Source organism: Pelecanus crispus, chromosome 10 (assembly GCF_030463565.1).
Source record: "Pelecanus crispus isolate bPelCri1 chromosome 10, bPelCri1.pri, whole genome shotgun sequence".
NCBI classification, from domain to species: Eukaryota; Metazoa; Chordata; class Aves; order Pelecaniformes; family Pelecanidae; genus Pelecanus; species Pelecanus crispus.
Window position 1 is genome coordinate 5,041,574 of NC_134652.1, and position 21,366 is coordinate 5,062,939.

A 21,366-nucleotide genomic window follows, 5' to 3' on the forward strand; every position below is an offset into this window, starting at 1 on the left:
CGCTTGTTTTAAGAATACCTGGGAATTTCTACCCATATTTGCCTATTCCAACATAAATCAGAGAACAATGAGTTATTTTTATTTTTTGTATATTTTCACACTACGTAACAATTTTTCTTCCTTCTCGTTTTGTTCAATGGGAAAAACTTGAGCCAGTGGTGTAGCTGATTCTTACTTCATCACATTCCTCTACTGAGCCAAATTCTTGAAACCACGTCCACAGTACATCTATTTTTGTGTGTTGGTTGTTGGGTTTTTTTTTCTTTTATGTGACATATGTCACTTTTTGAGTGTTTTTAACTATTCTGGTTTGAACCTGTGCTCTTGTGTTGCTGAGTAGTCATAGAATCACTCAAGGAATTAAAGAATTTCAGCCTTAGAAGATGACTCATATGCTTCAGCAACATTTTTATGGCTGTGCTTGGCTCATTAATACAGGAGTTTAACAGTAGTAATATGAGGTATTGCATTAATTGTTGCATACATTTATTACCAAATGACTTGCACAGACAGTGTTTCAGATGCCGTGGACCTAATCATAATAACCAGAAGTGTCCTGTTTGCAAAGGAGAAAATAAGATCCCTTTGTACACCGATAGCAAGCAGATGAAGTTGCTTGCAGTTCTGGAAGTAAGGACTGATCACAGTGAAAGCTGGAATGGATTTTTCTGCTTGAGGAAGGGGAAACTATGCAGCTTAATATTTGGGTTGATTATAATGACTCTAGTGATGGCATCCTACATACTGACTGGAGCCAAGCATGGCCTGTTGTTAATCCCATCTCCCTTCCATTACGGAGCTTTTACTAGCAATCCAAGCCTAATGGACAATGAAAGCCTTAGTGACATGAAAGACCATTACCAGCCTTCTAAAATGAATATTTCATACGTAAAGGATTATCCAAGCATTAAATTAATTATTGACACTATTACTTCAAAGATAGAGTTTATAACGAGACAGCGCCCTGATTTAGAAGAGCTGAGGAAACAAGAACCACATGTAAGTATGAATTAAAGTGTGTCTGAAACTGCTGTGTACTTGCTTATTCCAAGACTTCTGGGTCAATGTTTTACTGAGATAAAAATGTGCAACTGCTCAGATGTTCATATAGTCATCTACACCATCTAGAGCCTCCTGATTTACACCAGCTGAAAAGTTGATATTGTAGATCACATCCTTCTGAGTCATGGGCAAAATAGATGAGTTGCATAAATGGTCTTGACACCCGAAACAAAAAATCAGGCAGCCTTCCAATAGCTGTGCAATCTCATTGAATTTTTACCTTGTCTCATGCAAAATCATTCTGACTTATATTTGCCAGTCACCTTAAATGATAAATAAGAAAAGAGCCTTTCTATTAACTGATTATCAGTGTGCCTCCCTGAAAATTCAGTCATTGCAAACCTTGCATTTGACAGTTAAAAACTGGAAGTTAATTTGATTTGCATATTATGTGTTTGACTTTAAAAATTAATTCTTGAGGTTGCAGGGGAGTTGGGGGATTATTGAGGTCCTTTCTGGCCTTAAAATTGAAGGATTTCTAAATGTACTCTTCTCCCAGACCAACTGTTTGTACAGGATTTTGTTCCAGGGTCATTGGAAAAAATAAGTTAGGGTGACTGTAGTTAAAAAAACATAAGGGTTAAAAATGTCCACATAGTGTTTTTGTTGTGTTCTCTTACTGTGCTAAGTTAGAAAAGCATCCCAATTTTTTGCTGCCTTGACTGAAATTGTTGTTCTTTATGTTGCAGATGTTTTCAGTAATTCCTAATAAATTCCTTCCAAATAGCAAGAATCCTTGTTGGTATGAAGAGTACAGAGGAAACACAACCACAGATCCTTATGCAACAAACTCCTATGCACTGTATTCAAAGCGCTTTCGAACCATATTTGATTACCTCAGGAAGGTATTTTGGAACCACTTGTACCATTATAAAGACAAACACTACCGCCTGCGCTGTCTCCCCCATTTCTACATCATCGGTCAGCCCAAGTGCGGGACAACGGACCTGTACGACCGGCTCAGGCTGCACCCTGATGTTCGGTTCTCAGCAATCAAAGAGCCACACTGGTGGACGAGAAAACGGTTTGGTGAGTAAAACATGTCCTCTGGTATTCAGGCGAGTTGTCTCTATTAAACTTTGACATTTCTTGTACGTATTTGGGATGAAGTTTTTGCATTTGCTTCATATTGGCTTGCCTTGGAAACCACTGGAGTTAATAGTTTTGAAAAATCCAGGTGATGGATGCTGAGTAGGCTCCAGCCTGCTTTTGTTTAATGATGTTTTGGGTTAAACCTTGAGATGGTGCACATTTCATTTGGCTTATTTGTAGTGGTTTGGAAAATCTAGGAAAAAAAATAAAAACACTAGATAAAACCAACCCTGTGAATTTGTAAAAGCAGGAAGAGAAACTATTAGGTTGTGATGGGAAATTTAGAGAATAGCAGGGATAGCTTTGTGTTGCAAAATTCTGTAAAGCCTTTCTAACATGAATAAATGATGGGTCAGTATTTGAAACGTGGGTGGCTTCAGTCCTTATGGTTCAATAAATACAACTGTGCTTTGTGTTATGAGCTTTGTTAGTGCTCCAGCTCTAGCCAAGCACTGAGCAGTAGAGACGCTCTCTGCATGAGAAAGCTCTCTCACACCGAGGAACCTGCACATGTTTTTGATGCTCTTTTCCTGGGCGACATCAATATTTCATGAACTGACCCTTCATCTCTGAAGGCAGACTTGAACAGTTGAGGTTATGGCTTGCTGGAGCAAGACGCATCCACTCCTCGTGATTGCCCCTTCAAAGGGCGTCTGAGGGTCGTGGGGCTGAGCACATCATTTTATCCATCTGAAGTGTTTACGTCCTTCTTGTTCTCTCTTCCCTGGGCACCAAGGAAGGTCAATCTTGTGGTTAGAGACTAGATGAGATGCAAAAGACTCAGTTTCAATTCCTGACTCTGCTGAGTGCTTAGCACTTTCTTCTAAATGCGGAAGCATATAATGCTTGCTGTATTCCACCCAGCCTCTGGATTTTCCCACTCTTGGGTCTAGCTGTTACGTGCTGGTATGCCCTCACTTTGTATGACTTTGGTATCAAAGATCACAGGCTTCTCAGTGATATTACTATTTCCAAGAGGAATATACTGGTTATTTTACAGTGGCATTATCTTCACTTCGGTTTCCAATTTGCTGTTGCTTCAACGCAGACACTGCTTTTGGAACAAGGAAAAACCTAGCACTGTGGTGTAGATAATTTGATGAGGACTTTACATCACTACTTTCCTTTGCTGCTTTTCTAAGCTTCCTTGAAATAGGAAACTATCTCTTCTAATGAACTGCCATGGCTGACAGCAAGGAAGGACACTTTCTGAGGGACAGGGACACCTGCAGTGCTGCTTCTGTTCTTTATTTCAGGATCATACCTTCAATTCCTTAATTTCTCCTGCATGAGGTGTTGCCATTTCCATCTCCCTTCCCCATACCCTGGAGCCCAGAAGAACCTCTGAGCTCCTGCAGAGGGGGACTTTGATCCTCGCTGCTCAGTGAGGAGCAAGACTCAGCCACAGAGCCTGGATTTCATATTTCTCATAGAGAAATAATTTTGCTGTGTTTGTATTTTCTTCCTTTGTAAATGCCATAAGAAAGTGGCTAAAATACTTTTTTAGACATTTTCTAAATGTTTGTTATAAACTAGAGTTAAAGCAATATGATGAAAATACAGTTTTGCTTTTGAGATAATTTGGTCCAGTTTAGGAGACACTCCTAGGAGGTATCAGCGTGAATGGGGGAGCTGGGCTAGTTACAAAGTCAAACAAGAGAAGCATCGTGGTGGCCCCTGAAGTCCCATGAGAAGGCACTCATTTATCACAGTCAGCAGCTGACTGAAGACAAATGATAAGAATTACCTCCTGACCTGAAGGTGAAAAGTCAGATCAGGGAAGAAAAGGGATTTTAGACTTGGACGCGTTCCAGCGTGAATGCCATGCTGCTTTGGGTGTGTAGATGCAGGGACCGTCAGCAAAACTGTCTGTGGAAAATCATGTCTTCCATGAGAATGCTGGCAGGAAAGGCTAAACTGAACTGATACATTAGGCTAAAATCCTTTATACTAAATAGTTCTCTACATCTACATTAGCCTCAACATAAACGTTTGGAATTAATGTTGGAGGAAGTAGTGCATCCAACTTCACTAAAGCAAGACTGGAGTCACTAAAGCAAGACTGGACTCACTATAGCTCAGAACTGGACCTATCAAACAGGCAGAAGAGTGTAAGAAATCAGGCTGGCGTGCATATAATTTGAGAACAAGGATGCATTCCTATCTCTGTGCTGGCATGCACAAACTCTCCACTTAAATGATCTTGCACTCAGCCACTGGGACCAAGTGTAGGTCCTTGAAGAGAACTTTCTTTGCGTAATTAAATTTTTTGAAGTTATTTTGTAAAGCTGAAGAATGAAGAAAGATTGCAGAGCTTGGGATGTCATGGGAGGGAGATCTGTTGAGATGACCTTCCCATCATCATCTCAGGCTCTCTGCCATTGAGAATGGAAGATTAAGTTTTGCTCCTGGTGGTTCAGTCCTTTCTCTCTGCCCGAACAGTACATTAGCTAATGGTTACTATTTTTAAAAAAAGAAGAAGAAGAAAAAAATATGACAAATAGACTAACAACTGAAACTGAGACAGCCTGCTTTATAAGCAAGTGGGTATGATTCCTATGCTCCTGGTTATTAACTTGGTTTAGTTTGTAATGTTTATCAGGAGAAGAAAGTCTCTTTGTTCCATGGCATTCTCTGATTCAGTGGATTTTTATGAGACTGACTAATTTCAGCTGAAGATGAACAGCCCTCCCGGGGAGGCCCCATTTTGCAAATCACAGCTTTCCCATTCTGTTGGGATGGTTGATGCTCTGCAGGACTTTGTCCCAGCTTGACTGTCTCCCTTTCCTGGTTTTAAGCCACCATTTCTATTCCCATGAGTGGGGTGGCAACAAACCAAGACAGTGTAGCACCATGCATGTACCTTTTTTTTCCCCCCCTCAAAACAAGTCAAAATACACTGCTCAGTTTTCTTGCACCCTCATTAAATCCCACTTTCCTAAAGGGGAAAATCAGAGGGAATGGACAAAAGAACTGCCTTGCTGAGCTTTCCTCTCACATCATTGATAATTCTTGGCTTTGCGGGAACAGGAAAGGGAGAGCTAAGAAGTCCTGCTCTATACTCTTTAACTTTGCTCCTACTCCGTTGCCTTCCCACTGCTGTACTTGACCTCTGCCCGCTTAAGAAACTCTCTTGTATGGTAAGAAGCAAGAATGCAAAAATAAGCATGGGCAGCATGTACAGAAAGTGGAGAAGTGAGACTAGAGTTGGAAAAAAGAGTGGGAAAGGGAGTATAAAAATCACAGGTGTGGTTCAGGTTCCTGAGAAATGGAGGGAGAAGGTGATACTGAACACACCCTGGAGTGTAGGGAAGGGGAGGAGAAAAATAAGACACTGTCATGGAGCTTTGTTGTCATACTTGTGAAAGATAAAAACATGAATGATTTCCCACTTTTCTGATCTTGATAAGTGCATGTCGATTTGCATATTTGGCATCAGAGCTTGTTCTCAATCTCCATACACTAAATCTAGTGGGAGTCCAATATTACTTCAATTTATATTGGTGCAAATGAAAGCAGAATCTGGTCTTTTATATTAATTCCAAAAGCTAAATTTAGAAGAAAATAAATGCAAGCTATTCATGCAGGAACTATAAAGCAGAACACTTAAGATATTTCCTATCACTGTGAATTTATGGCTTAATTGTACAGTATCTCGAATCTCAGCTACTTCATTATTGGCACTTTTATCTGAGTGTTACACTTCATCGGTCTAATTTTGTGCTGACGTTAGCTGGCTCAGTGCCAGCCATGTCAATGAAGCCATCTTGGTTTACACCAGCAGTTAATCTTGCCTTGCTATTACTATTTTTTTTTTTTAACCTCTCTCTTTTCACTGTTTTTTAGGAATCATTCGTCTGAGGGATGGATTTCATGATCGCTACCCAGTGGAAGATTACCTTGACCTGTTTGATTTAGCAGCACATCAGATTCAGGGTGTGCTGCAGAGCGAAGCGGCAAAAGAACGCGGCAAGATGAACAACATCATAATTGGTAGGGCAAATACAGCCTCTGAAATATGTCTCTGCAGCTCCAGGTTGGCAGTGTTCATAGCTGAGGCATGAGAGGGACATTTTCCTAGATGTGAATTGTTCACAACACAGAGCCCCTGATACTGCTTTTCTCTGGTGTGCGTGGATAGTGCAGAAGTTCTTGCCTTTTCCTGGAGGGTGGTTACTTGCTTTCTTAAAAAATTGTGATTATCTTTAGAAAATGCCCGAGCAAGCAATAAATGTCTGATGAACATCAGCATTTAATTAAATCTTTTTAAAAAAAATGAGTGAGAATGACCTTGGTGACTCCTTCAAACATTGTTTTCATTTTGTTTTCCTTATGAGGGATTTGCCCATAGCCACAGGATTGTAGCTTCAGGTTTAAATGCTGTAGCAATGTGTCTAGGATAACAGACTAACTGTGATATTACGACATAAAATGGGTGCTGTAGAAATCCTGTAGCTGACTGGAGACAGTTTCCATGATAGCAACACAGCTCTAAGAGGCTCTTCTCAAGGTCCAACATAAGATACATGTAGGAAGAAGGACGACCATTTTTTGTCTCATCATCCCTGTGTAGCATATGGTGGACTGAAATATAAATGATTAAACCCCTGAGCTGCTTGGTTAACAACAAAGATAATGCAAGTTTCAAGCACAGGAATGTACAGAGTCAAGTTGAAACTGTCTTGCCAATGGTTTTTTTCAGGTGTGGAATCTGGAGGCACAGTACAGGATACTATTTGAAGATAATCTTACAGTTTCAGTTGATAATAAATTACCTGACTAGCCTTAAAAATGGCTTAGAAATGCTGTTGTGTTGTATCTTATGGAAGTCCATGGTTAGGACTGGGCTCTAAGGAGGGATCCCTGGATTCCTTTCCATGACACACAGTGGTCGATCCACCGTGTTCATGCACTGTGGTCCATGGTGCCATTGGTGCCCATGAGGAACTCCAGCAGAAATTTCTAAATTCTGCTCTTGCTGTCTGCTAAAATCAGAAAACTGAGGGGAAGAGAGTTTTACCAGACTTACTCTGTCACTTCAAAATTTCCCAGGGAAACCAGACACATTTCATGAAAATACTGGTTGTGCAAGAGACAGTTCCCTGTTGAAAAGAGACTTTTTAAGTAGGCCTGAAGTCATTACTCCACAGAAAATAGAGACAAGATTTTTGCTGCCTGCCCTCAGAGGGAATACACTCAGAATCCTTTTTTTTGTCTCATTCTAACCAAAACCAATTAACCTATTGTTGGCTTGATGAAGTGGTGATGAAACCAGAGACTTGGCTATAGTCACATTTGTTCAATACTTTATCAGCCTCCATTTGAGTCTATTATTCACTTTATTAAATATTCAACATTGAGCAAAATTTGCAAGATGGGGTCTTAAGAAATGTTGCCATCAAGGACATCTGTGGATTTTCCTCCTACTTACAATAATATCTCCTGTCCTTTCATGGGTGAAGTGCTTATACTAATTAAATTCACTAATCTAATTGGCAACATACATCTTTGATTACTTACCTCCTGTTACAGCTTCTTCTAGAGTTCGCTTTGTGTTTCTTTTTCCTGTAGTCTCATTTCTTGTTTCATTAAGGTTCTGTTCGCTTTTCTTATTAAGTTTACAGGAAAAGTCCTGAATGATTATACTCATTAAGTCAGTCTTTTATGACCTTGGTAAAAACAAAACAAAGCTATCTAGTCTAAAATGAATCTGTGTGAATATCAGGTTCGTTTAGAATCCTCCATTTTCTTATTTCAGATGACTAGAAAGAAAAATCAAACTAAAACTATAAACAGTTCAGTAGTCCATCATGTTACATTATTTTGAAAAGTTAAGCTTCTTTGGATGTTATACTTAGTGGGTAATAATTGCATTTTAAAAAAAAATCCAACATCTGCTTGGAGATGAACCAAAGAGGACAACACTGATCTAGCCTGAGGCATTCTGAGCAGGGCTTGTTTGTGATCATTAATAGGACAAATTCAGAGGAATGTCTTGTGAAAATGTGGTATGATTTCAAGCCATTAATGACTAAATAAAAAGGTTATAAATCTATTCTTTAGGCAATTTAGTAATTCATATGTTCTTTAAGTCCATAAGAAAATTAATATAGTTTTGGTTGCATTGCAGTAATTTGGCATAGTTACTATAGCAGTGATTAATTTATCTCACGTTTAGTATGGTTCGCTCACTTTGCAGATATTAAATCTGTACTATAAACCAGAAAGGAACACTGTCAAACTGTCAGGGGTATTTTTGGCTGCTTCAGGAAATTAAAATTATAAGAGTCAGTAGAGACCAGTTTTTAATTCCCCTCGCCTCCTTAATTCTTGACAGTCATCTTGTTTTGGGAAGATTTGCCTTCCTGAACCCAGGCTATCCTGGAGTGACTGCATTAGAGCAGCACCTTGAGTCCCTGTTAATGCTTTAGCACGATTCGGTTGTGTGCCTGTGATCTTCCCTTGCTCATGTGTTGCCTGCAGAGTTTTGATGGTGGCAGCTGATCCAGCTGAAACAATTTCCGTGGAGTGGTCTGGTCTGTGATGTTAAGAGAATTTACATTTATTACATTTATTAATTTACGTATTACATTTATGTGTAATTGCACTGGTTTTGTTTAGTTCAGATAGCACATGTATAAGCAGATGGTCTTAGGTTTGGGCACTATATATGAGCTAATTGGAATAAATCCAATCAAGCATCAAATATGATCAGAGGTCTACATAGCAAAGAAGTATAAAGGAAGATCGTAAAATCTATTCTAGAGAGGAATAGATGGCTTGAGGAGGTCATAGACTTTAATCTTTGGCTTGATTTAGGCAAACATTTTTGAGGGAGCAGTTTTAAGCCTAACCATTCCTGTCACGGAGATGTAGCAGTGACTTCCCAAGGTCGCTCTCATCCCTGGAGTGCACTATTCTTGTAAATGCGTGTGTGCAAGTGCTCGTACCCATTTGCATTCTACCATCTTCTGATAGCACAGGAATAGCTGCGTGATGCTTTTGTGCTATGGCTATCTCAGCTCTTGTCCTATATTTAGTCTTTTGTGTTTTTGCTTCACCCAGCGTGGGAGCTGGGCTAATTGAATTTTAATTGACAAGTCAAAGCCCACCGATGATTAGGCAGCGCTTTGGCTAATTAATTTAGAATGGAAAAGCAGAGCTGTTGTGGCCACCCGGCTTTAGCCGATGGACCCAATCTCCTTCTGAAAATGGGCAAAATGAACATGACAGAAGATTAATGTGTTTTCTAACAACTCCCAGACTTTATTAATGAATCACATTATGTTAAGCTGGAGTTTGGAGCCAGTACTTATTTCATGTTGTGTTTTGGCCATCTTTTAAAATCTTTATTGGATTTTCCCGGGGCGGGGGGGGGGGGGGGGGGGAGGGGCGGGGCAGGGGGGAAGTGGGAAATCATGTGCAAGTCTATAAGCCTACAACATTATTATTTTTTCATCTCATTCCTTTTGATTCAAAGAAACCTCATTAACAAGAATTAGCTCTCAGTAGACTATCAAAGAGTGGAAGTTTCCAAAAAGCTTCTGTATGTTTTGTTAAATGGTTGTGTGCCACATAAATGCCAGTATTACTTAAAAAACCAGGGAAGATTACACAATTCAAAACATCATATCAGATCATTTATTTACCAGCTGAAGCATCATATACTTTGTTCTGGCAGAGACGTTACTGATTATAGCATTACTTTCAGAGTAAGCTTCTTCAGAAACTAAGGATATCAGAATCTGGCATTTAGCCAAAGGTGTTATTTATTCCATAGACTCTTTTCTTTTGTCTAATATTTAGTAAATACTTATATTTGACTTCATCTACATGAATAATTGTAGTTATACAAAAAAGCTCTGATAATGGCTAATGCTCAAAAAGGGGTATTTCAAACAGCAGTGACACAATTCAGCTCATTGGTGCTTTTTTTTTTTTTTTTAATATTTCCCATGTGCTCACTGACTCTCCTGTTAATGTTCTAAACACTATTGACCCACTGGAGTGGTGGTTTCCTCTTTCTTTTCTTTAGTTTGTGTCAAACTGTACAATTTGTTAGCAACTTACTTCTCTGAGATCAGGAGCATTAAAACCAACCCGTGGGGTGCTACCGAGAGCATGGCAGGTCTTCGGCAGCGATGAGCTCCTGCCTCCTCGCTGGAGGGTGGGCCAAAACCCTGAGCAGCCTGTTCCAGCTCAAATCAAATACAGTTGCATGTGTTAACCACTAGCAGGGAGCAGTGTGATTAGCGGGCAGTGATACTTAGGTGGAATTACATAAAAACTGCCTTAACCATCACTACATTCACAAAGGTACAAGGCAGTACGATTGCTCTGGCTCTGGGGAGCATTAGACAGATCGATTTGCAAGAACCAAGGTATGCTGAAATTGATAGAGTTAATTTTAAACAGTCTACACCGGTTCAAAATTCATCTGATTTCCACTCGAATGCAAAGAATGAAATGAGTTACTAGCATAAATGCTTTTAATTTTTAGGGGAGGCCAGTGCCTCGACGATGTGGGACAACAATGCTTGGATTTTCTTTTATGACAACAGTACTGAAGGAGAACCTCCCTTCTTAATCCAGGATTTTATCCATGCCTTCCAACCGAATGCCAAACTTATCATCATGCTGAGAGACCCTGTTGAAAGGTGAGCAAGGATCACGTTGCTAAAGTACATGAGAAAATTTTCTTACTATAATAATGTTATTCACTCTCCATTTCTTGGATGCAAATGAGTGTTCACATGGTATTTGACAGAGTGTTGTGGTTTAGCCCCAGGCAGCAGCTCAGCACCATGCAGCCGCTTGCTCACTGCCCCTGCCCCGGTGGGATGGGGGAGAGAATCGGAGGAGTGAGAGTGAGAAACACTCCTGGGCTGAGATAAGAACAGTTTAATCATTGAAATAAAGTAAAACAGTAATGATAATAATAACAATATAATAATGATAATAATAATAATAACGTACAAAGCAAGTGATGCACAATGCAATTGCTCACCACCCGCCGACTGATACCCAGCCCGTCCCCGAGCAGCGATCGCTGCTCCCCGGCCAACTCCCCCCAGTTTCTATACTGAGCATGACATCATATGGTATGGAATAGCCCTTGGGGCAGTTTGGATCAACTATTCTGGCTGTGCCCCCTCCCAGCTTCTTGTGCCCCTGGCAGAGCATGGGAAGCTGAAAAGTCCTTGACTGGCATAAGCAGCACTGAGCAACAACTAAACCATCAGCGTGTTATCAACATTCTTCTCCTACTAAATCCAAAGCACAGCACTGTGCCTGCTACTAGGAAGAAAATTAACTCTCTCCCAGCCAAAACCAGGACACAGGGTTACTTAGTTTATGATGAGAGCTGCCGAGGGTTTTTTTCTGTGTATTTTGGTGTATGTAATTCTGATAGCGTTTTAAAGAGGGGCATGTGAGTGTAAATGCCAGAGCAAGTGCCATGCATGGACACCTGAGCTACTCTGAAAAAAATAGTTTACACGTTGCCAAATACAATATAACTCCATTACCTGAGCTAATATGCCCTGGTTCTCAGTGGGGCTCACTAGACTGAGTATGGCACTGCATTTACATGTCTTGGCTTAAGTGGTCCTGTGAAGTGCTTCAATTCATGTTAAATATAAGGTTTATGTCTTCAAGGGGCATACTGTTCAAAATTATTAAAAGATTGCAAATGGCCCCAGCGTCAGCAAAGGATACAAACTTTTTTTAATCTTAAAACTGCTTGGTGCAGCACTCATATAAAGCTTCCCTAGACAATTTTAGCTTGCATAGCTAACAGTTGCTTAGGAGTTTCATCCTTGGTCTTCCTGACTTTGTCTGCAGTGGAAGGGCTCTACTTTTGCAGAGCTGTGGGCTGTTCTTGAATGGTTCTCCATTGCATTAGCCACAAATGTCCTTCTTTTCACTTGCATTTCACTTCTTCCCTCCAGTCTTCCGCCAGATTTCTAGGGCATTTCTTTCCACTCTGTCCTCTGAAGGAGGATGCTAACGATGAGGGTAATGGGGAGGGTGGAGGGGCTGGAGGCAGAGTCCAAAAGGATCAGACCACGGGGGTGTGAAGTGCTTCTCTGTGTAGCCCCATAGGGATATTCAAGATACTTAGGGCTAGGTCAGTGCTCAAGGGCAAAGCCCCAGCAACACCCAGAAAAGAGAAGGGGATGCCAGCGATGATGGGGACCAGGCTCTGGTGAGAGCTGGGGCACTGGCAGAAGGGCAGGCATGGGGTGCTTGTGCAGGCAGCCCGTTCCCCGCTGCCCAGGGCGACTTGGCGGCGGGAAGGGGCTGGTGCTCCTTGGCGAGCTTCAGCGACGGCAGGACATGGCTCCTGGCGAGAGGCAGAGCTGTGCGAGTGCTTCCCATCTCCTATGGCAGGAAATACAGTTCTCAACTTCGAACGGCATCTCCTGACCCCAGGATTTAACAGATGGTAATTGTGTGTGAGAGAGCTGGCTGAAGTGGCTTCCTCATGTAAATTACTGACAAACACCGTGATTGTTTTAAGCACCCTCTGTAACGTGGGTGTAGCTCTTTGCCAGCTTTAATAAGGGTGAGATAAAAAGTCAGCTTCACCTCCCTTGCTGTATTTATGATAAATTGGTTTCTTTTTGTTTATGATTCCCTATGCCCTTGTTGCTGATAGCTCGTCTGAACTACAGGAGCAAAAGCAGCCGTGGCAGAAGGGGCAGCCTGGGCAGCTCCACCAGCAATGCAGGGCAGCGGAGCAGTTGCTTTGCAGTAGCCAGGAGGACGTGGGTGCTGCAAAGGGTCTGGGACAGTGTCTGGTTTAACCTGCGCAGGGTCTGGTCTATCACCCAGCAGGGGATATTTGGAGGACATCAAGGTTTGTGGTGGTGGGTGTCAATGGCATCATTATTTCATTGCAATGGATGGTGATTGAGGGTAATGACTTCAAGTAGCCGGAACAGCTGAAATCCTCATCAGCAAAGGTTTTATTTCCAGGCAGATGTCCCCAGAATTAAAAACAGATGGAAAGAAATATAGAAAAATCTCGACTGCCCTGCAGAGACAGAATTTGTCTTCAAGAAAGCAGTTTTCCATAGTATGTCAGCAAATCTTTAAAATGATGTGTTTATTTTAATGGATGATTAGAAATACTAAGCAGTCAGATTAAACATTTTTAAATAACATTGCAGCCGGGCCCATGCTGTACATGATGCTGTTGTGCTTTAGCCCCAGTCGGCAACCAAGCACCACCCAGCTGCTCGCTCACCCTTCCCCCCGGTGGGATGGGGGAGAGAATTGGAAGGGCAAAAGTGAGAAAACTCATGGGTTGAGATAAGAACAGTTTAATCATTGAAATATAATAAGAATAATAATTGTAATGAAAAGGAGAACAACAGGAGAGAGAGAGGAACAAAACCCAGGAAAACCAAGTGATGGAACCACTCACCACCCGCCAACAAATGCCCAGCCAGTTCCCGAGCAGCGATCGCTGCTCCCCGGCCAACCCCCCCAGTTTCTATACTGGGCTTGACGCCATATGGTATGGAATAGCCCTTTCGCCAGGTTGGATCAGCTGGCCTGGCTGTGCCCCCTCCCAGTTTCTTGTGCCCCTGGCAGGGTATGGGAAGCTGAAAAGCCCTTGACTAGCATAAGCAGCACTGAGCAACAACTAAAAACATCAGTGTGTTATCAACATTCTTCTCCTACTAAATCCAAAACACAGCACTGTGCCTGCTACTAGGAAGAAAATTAACTCTCTCCCAGCCAAAACCAGGACAGGTGCCTGCTGGCTGATTTCCCCAGCAAGAAGCTTTTCACCTGCTCTGCTAGGAGCAGTTGGTCCTGCCATCCCTGGGACAAGCCAGACAAGCCCAAGTCTTGTTGATGTACACACCTTTCTGCAAGCAGGAGATACTGTTGTGTGCCTAATTTTGTTGAGGTTGGCTGGCTTTGTCCCTTAGCTTCTCCCCAGCTCATCCTCGTTCCCTGTGCTGGTGGGGTGGCTCTTTGGTGGGTGCAGTGAAGGGACCCAAGGTCTGCCATTGCAGAGGGAGAGGACGCACGTGGTGCCATGGCTGTGGTCCTCAAGCAGTGGTAGACATCACTTTGACATAGAGTGTCTGACCAACCTGGTCCATGCCTGGTACCCTCCCTCTGCTCTGAGATGGATTTTTTTCATTTAAAGAAAGCTGTCTGAAGTGCATTTGCCAGACTGGGAAGAACTGGACAAAAATCCAGAGTCTTCATCTTTCTTAGTTGGTAACTCCTATAGATAGCATTGAGTGCCTCTGCCTCATCTTCTATAGTTTGCTGTGATTTTTCTCTTAAAAAGCCTGTAAAAAATTGAAATAAAAACATACTGCAACAAACGTATCCTTTTTCTTCCTTTTAAAATGAACGGAGTCTTCATTTGTTTCATATGGGAATTAAAATCCTGTTCTTGCAAAACACTGACATAAATAATGAGTGCAGAGGAGCCATTCCTGTGCTTAAGTGCTTTGCTGGATTAGGGCCTAAACTTTCTAAATTAAATGATGAATTTTTAAGCACCTGTGGAAATCTAGGGAAGTTAAAAAATAAATAAAGCGCAATACAAAAGGTTACTGCAGCTATAAAATGAGACCTAAATAAATCAAGTTTTTTAGGTCATTTCTTAGACACCTGTGTTTTTTGAAAGAGGCTGAACGATATCTAGGATTTCTGGAATTGTGTTGAGAGGTGGGTGCTATGGAGGCGTAATGTTTGTGTTGCAAACACACTCGGGGAAGTGATTTCTCAAGTGTTACAAAACTGTCTCCAAACTACTGTAGTTCTGGTCATAGTTTGTGAGCCTAAATATGAATGCAAATTAAAATATCATGTTCAGTGCATGATTCACAGTCTAATATTTATGCCATGTCAGAGCATTTCCTTTGTCACTTTGAACCATGTTTGTCTTGGAAAAGTTTAATCAAGGTTTCGGGGATTAATGCTGAAGTAGTTATTTTATTGCCTGTAGGTTTTGGGTTGTTTCCCCACCACCACACAAAGGGACTTGAATTAAGATAATATTTTTCAGGTGATATTAAGCAATTTTAAAACTTGTGCTAAAAATATGCGATGAGGGGATACTCCTCTGCTGAAACTTAGGAGAATTCCTGTTGCTGGTGGCTCTTGCTCACGGCAGCGGCTGATGCAGGGGCTCTGCTTGTCTGCAAGCTGCCAACATACATGGGGCCACGTCCTGCTGTCCTCAAAATAGAGGTGGGACTGCTTGGGGAATGCTACAGACTGTAGCACAAATGTGAGCCGTTCACCTAGCTGTGGTATTTCAGCTTAAAAAACTCCAATGTGTGGAATGCTGTAAATTGGGAGGTTTTGATGGAAAGTCAACAAAGAAACAATATGGGGTTGGAGGTGGAGCATTTTCCTATTTTTGATGATGGCCAGCTTGGTAATCACAGAAAAATCACTCTTTCTAACCCACCCCATTCCTCTGTTGGTTTTGATTTCAACTTAAACTTTTGAGATAAGGACTGTTTCTATCCATGGCAGTGTGGAGCACCAGATATAGAGGGGTACCAACGTCAGCTGAGACCAGTTGTACTGTTCATGGATAACACAAATTTAAAGTGTATACACTTGAAAAATTTGCCTTTGGGAGAAAACCCTGGCTTGCACATTTACTAGGGTCAAGTTCTCAAGGGATGCTGAGCTTGAAAGTGGGGATGATGTTTAAAAACTCCCTGGAGTGGATGTTACTCTGAGCCAAAACCCATCAAAATGAATAGAAAATGTGTCCCTGGCTGAACAGACTGTCGGTGGGGCAATGTTACACACATGCACCCTTTCCCCTCGATACGTGTAACCGATTGCCATTGTCATGCAAATGAATCTTCTTTCATTTCCTCTGCCATTTACTTACACATATCATCTCATTCGCAGATTGTACTCTGATTATCTGTACTTTGCAAGTGCTAATAAATCTGTGGAAGATTTTCATGAAAAAGTGGCAGAATCACTGCAGCTGTTTGAAAATTGCATGCTGGATTACTCGCTGAGAGCCTGTGTCTACAACAACACCCTGAACAATGCCATGCCCGTATGTATTTCCAAGAACATTTGATTCCTTGCTTGTTTAATGGTACGTTGTGTCAAGGTTATTAAAATACTGAAATACTGTGTGAATAAGCATCAAGAAATAAAACTTTCTCCCTTTTCTTTTGTAAAGCGGATGACATAAATATATATGTAAGCACGTAAAAGCTGATGTACTGGCTCAGCTGCTTCCTCGGTCTGTTCCCTGATGAATGCCAACAGTAATAATACGGTCTTTCTATTGTGCAAGCGTACGGAGAGCACATTTAGTGAAGATTACAGTTTAATGTGTAAGCTTTTTGCAGGTCTCTCCAAAAAGTAGCTCTGGCAAGGAGCTTTGTGGTACAAAATTGCCTCAAAATCAGAATAAATTATGTATTCTTTCACAAGAAAAGGCTACCAATAACCGGATAAAAACTTTTCTTTTTTTTTTTTAAATTGTGCGCATCAGAAAATGATAAAAGGAAATACAGAAACTGCTGGCAGGGGAATGGATAAGTGTTACAGGCTCAGTATTCCAAAATTCACATTTTTGGTGTAGAACTGACTTCAAATTTTGCTTGGTGGGGGGAGGATAATATGGAAGAGATTGGCTTGACGTATCACATCTGGCCAGTTTGCCATTCAATCCTATTTTATTTCCTTAGGCTGTAAAGGACTCAGAGGGAACACTTCCCTCCTTTGTCTCCGGGGTGAAGTTATTGCCTCCTCCACTCGATAAAGTAACCGTAAAGAGTGTATTGCACAGGCTTGAGGCCCACAGCAGCAGGGCAAACAGGACATTCCTCTTACTTCGGCAGGTAGACTGGGGCTGCTAGTCTTTGATGAGAGCCTCCAAGACCTCCACAGACACGAGCTGCTGCTGGGCAGTATCACAGTATTTTCCAGCCATCTGCTTGCACAAATGCGTTTCTTCCAGTGTGGGGAGAGAAAGGCAGAGAGAGAACCAGCAGGAAAGATTTTCCTCTTATCTTTGTCCTCAGGGTGCAGAACCAATCTTCATTTGTTGTCTTAGGCAGCCCTCTGAAGAAGGTACTTTTGAAAATGAACAGAGGATGCCTCTTTCCAGAGAGCCACAAGCAGGTGTTCATAATAAAACAGAAATACTAACTGTGCTCCTCAGTGGGCTTTTTTAGCTGCTTCTTCAGCCAAGTTGCCAAAGCCGGTTTTGTGCATGGTTTGCTATATATTGAAAAAGTAGGGATTATTTTCCCCAGTGAGCTCATTAGATTGCTGATTGTGTGACTACACCAGAAGAATTTTGTTTTGTTATTTGTTAATATATTCCTGAAACAAGGGAGGTGTTGTACACCTCATCACTGCTGATGGATGCTAACCTGTAAGGAGAGGGGCATTTGTCAGCTTATCCTCACTTAGAGTCAGTGGAAAGCTTATTACCCAGAGAAAGGCATGCCAAGCCAGGGGGATCAAACCAAAAGTCCAGATGTGGATGTTATGGAGAGAAGAATGGCTTGGGAAACTCTGCTGATGCCCTGAGATGTGTAGCACATATATAAAGAAGTCTGCTAAACATGGAGGCTTAATGTAATAAGCAGCCAAAGACACAAATCAGAATCATATATTATGATAATAATGACTTAGCAATAATTCAAATCATGGCTTATTTTACTGGGATTTTGGTGTCAATGTAGGTCACACGAGTCAGTGTAAGAAGCAAGTGTCTATTGTTATCTGACTTCATTGGTTCTGTGGTAATGCGACTTGAAAATTTTAAGTCTCTCTTAGGAAAGATGCTTATGACTTGGGATTCATGTTTCTCTCTTCTGAGCCTGAAGGGATTTAGAAAAATATTTATAAGCACAGTTAGAGGTTGGACTTTTAAGAACACCAGACTACCCTTTTTATGTTTCAACTTGTTATGTAAAATTGAGGAGGGAAGAAAAACAGAGATTAGGTCAGGACAGGCTGAAAAACTGCCTTTTCACATCTCTGGTCTAACATAGTCTGATGCTCTCATTGCATGCTCAGACGATGCACCATTAACACTGTCTAGCAGCCACTGCTACTGCAGCGTAGATCTAAATCTAATGATTGCAATCAGAGGATAAAGCAAATACACCCAAATCTAATTCCTGACACCGAATCGGCATATTTGTACTACTCATGGCAGCATATTCTTGTGCAGCTGATAATCAAGGTGAAATAAAGAGCCGAAGGGCCTGAAGAAAGTAGCAGGACTTAGCATCTTCCCTTCCACTGCTGTTCTTCCAGGGGCTGAAAGCCCTCAGTGTCTCCGTGAAGGCTGGGTCATCCCAAGCACGGAGGAGCACGGAGGTGAGGTGGCCAAGCATCCTTCTGCTAATGGTTGTCTCTGTGCAGCGCTTTTACGCAGACCTGTGGCTGATGCAGCAAGCGCGCAGCCAAGCCTTTAGTAAAATGACATCTCTAACCAGTAGAAAAGCTGTTTGCAAAGATATCCTTAAGCTGCACTGAACACAAGAGGAAGATTAAAAAATATTCAAATATTGTCTTTTTATGGCTCCTCAAAGGGACATATTTGGGATTTTTGCCCAGAAGACAGAGGCGAGTGTTGGTTTGTTACTGCTAGAAGGTTGTAAGATGAATTAATTTTAATTTCTTTTGGTTTTTTTTCTGCTTACAGGTAAGGTTACAGGTTGGGCTCTATGTTGTGTATCTTTTGGACTGGCTGACAGTTTTTGACAAAGATCAGATTCTCGTTCTTCGCTTGGAGGACCATGCATCAAATGTGAAATACACCATGCACATGGTGTTCCAGTTTCTGGATCTGGGTAGGTGTCTTCTGGCTATTTTGAGATAAGTGCAAAAATTCATTATTTTCCTTCTTCTAGGTCATTTTTGCTTTATTAAGAAACAAAACAGAAGCATGAGAATCTTTCTTGAAGGATGCATTAATCTTGTTGCTTGGAGTCAAGCAAAATTAAAATTCCCAAATTCCCATATAAAGGCTAGTGTTAGAAGATCTTAATAAGACTATATCAAGAAAAAAAATCAAGCCATTCAGAATGCAGGGATATATCTTATCATACAGAAGCCAGTCCTGCTTCTGAAGGCAGTCAGGGCTTGCTTTGTCATGGGCTTACATAGGTGCAAGAGCTATCCCACGCAGTTTAAACAAATTGAAGTGCTACCGTGGTGTGCACACTGTTGCCAGCATGCACCAATCCAGAATCTAAATCTGAGTATGATGAAAGGTTGTGTTTCTAGCTGGGGCGGCGGGGGAAATTTTGTTTTTGCTGTGTTGATTGAGACATCTGTTGCTAATCCTCAGAGAAACACTGGCAGACAAAATGTTGCCCAATGTTGATTTGACAGTAGCAAGAGGATGAAAATGTGGCTGCAAAATAGTCTGGCTGGTCCAAACACTGGTCTAGATGATGAGAAAGTTTGAATGTAGCAGATTGAACAGATGAAGAGCTTGGCATCTTCTTCGTGAATATGGTTTACGCTGGAAAAGTCTGTGGGTTTTTATCTTGCTGAAGCACATTGTGAAGGGCTCACATTTATTCCTGGAACAGGGGCATCGCTGTACCTGTGTACCACTTTGAACCCACTGACAACCTCAAAAGCAAACAAAAAAAGGGCTTACATGAGTGAGGCTTGTGGAGTTTCTACCAGGTATTAAACAACTCACATCATAAAATGAAATAACAGTGTAAAATAATTGCAGCTCCAAAATGGACAGGAAGTTGTATTCAATGTCATAGTTATTTTCTGAAAACTTTTTTTTTTTCCTCCAGAAATGATTTATGCTGCTTGCTGTAGAGAAAATTAATTCATGTGAAAGGAAAACTTATTATTTCCATATTTACTAACAGTGATTTATTTTACTAATCTAAGCCTGTATTCAATATTCTGAAACATCATTGCTGCTAACACAAATTAGATTTGTCTTCCCTTGGCAAACCTTCTGAATTAGTCATTTGTCTTCTTTAGCATGTGCATTTTTTGGTGAAATATTTTGCGATAATATTCTGTTTGTCCGCAGGACCTCTAAGTGAGAAACAAGAAGCTCTGATTACAAAGAGTCCTGCATCAAACACTAGACGACCTGAAGACAGAAGCCTGGGACCTATGCTACCAACAACGAAGGCAATTTTAAGAGATTTCTATAGGCCTTTTAATACAAAACTGGCACAAGTTCTTTTTGATGATGCTTTTTTATGGAAGAGGACATAATATGTAAATTTAGTGCCACAAATACAGTGCTTAAAGGAGTTTTTATTTTTTTAAATTCTATTTTTGTGTGTGGATATTTACATTTTTCCCATTCCAAAGAGAAGCCGATTGATGAGCTGAGACTCTCACCTTCAGTCAGCACACTTCACAACAGTTATACCACATTTTCCTTGTGAGAATGTAAAGCATCTTGCTTACCAGTTTATTGCAACTTCTTTTACCCCGGCAAAAGAGTAGAGTGGAAAAGCATTAGTACAAAGACGATGTCTACACTCTCCACGGGGATGTTGAAGTTTAACCTTGTCTAAGATGCTTCAACACAGAATTAGCATCAATTTCCTACAATTATGCTTATAATCTCATTTTCAATATATGTTATTCATTCATTTTTCAAACTATCAATGTCATTTAGTCATTAAAATTTTTAATTGAATTCAACTTAAAAATTTGTTTCTTTTTGTCAGCATATTCACAATGGTCTTCACTCGCACTAAGGTTTTTATGTTTCCTTAATTCTGAAACACAGATAAAGGATAATTGCATTTACATAAATTTCCAAGTCTGATTTATATCTTCAAAATAAATGGACTTTTCTAGCCACAGTTATTGTAAAAAAAACCCCAAACCTATATTCCAGGTAAGAATAGATGGCTGAAATCCAAGCAACAAGCCACATTCAGTGATTAGCATAACAAATCCATTTTCTTCCATATTTTGTTCGTGTAAATACAAACACGTATCATCTATTCATATCGCTCACACATTTTCCCAGGAAACCACTAATGGGCTTGACGTAAAGTCCATTGCTGGCCATGGAGAGCTTTTATGCAGTTTCCTGTTTGGTCGTACACAATTACTCTTCTCCACTGCAAAGAAATAATCATTTTAAAATAATTATGAAATCTGGTTATTAAATGCATAAATGGACAGGATGCACAGTATCTTGCATCCTCATAGAAAGGATATGTTAAT

General features: G+C 40.9%; 1 protein-coding gene across 1 annotated transcript; it reads left to right on the forward strand.

Annotated features, from left to right (window-relative positions):
• The first annotated feature begins 441 nt into the window (after positions 1-441).
• On the forward strand, positions 442-20,394 carry CHST15 (carbohydrate sulfotransferase 15). Its single transcript, XM_075717876.1, has 7 exons — positions 442-999; positions 1,752-2,091; positions 6,001-6,147; positions 10,655-10,811; positions 16,063-16,219; positions 18,839-18,986; positions 20,204-20,394. The coding sequence occupies exons 1-7, from the start codon at positions 457-459 to the stop codon at positions 20,392-20,394; spliced, it is 1,683 nt and encodes a 560-aa protein (XP_075573991.1). The 5' UTR covers positions 442-456.
• The last annotated feature ends 972 nt before the right edge of the window (positions 20,395-21,366 follow it).

Bases quoted from the DNA above. Each gene is read 5' to 3' on its own strand.
- CHST15 (XM_075717876.1), top strand. From the start codon at position 457: ATGAGGTATTGCATTAATTGTTGCATACATTTATTACCAAATGACTTG. The intron at 1,000-1,751 runs GTAAGTATGAAT...TTTATGTTGCAG, and splicing joins TGAGGAAACAAGAACCACAT to ATGTTTTCAGTAATTCCTAA. The intron at 10,812-16,062 runs GTGAGCAAGGAT...TCTCATTCGCAG, and splicing joins CTGAGAGACCCTGTTGAAAG to ATTGTACTCTGATTATCTGT.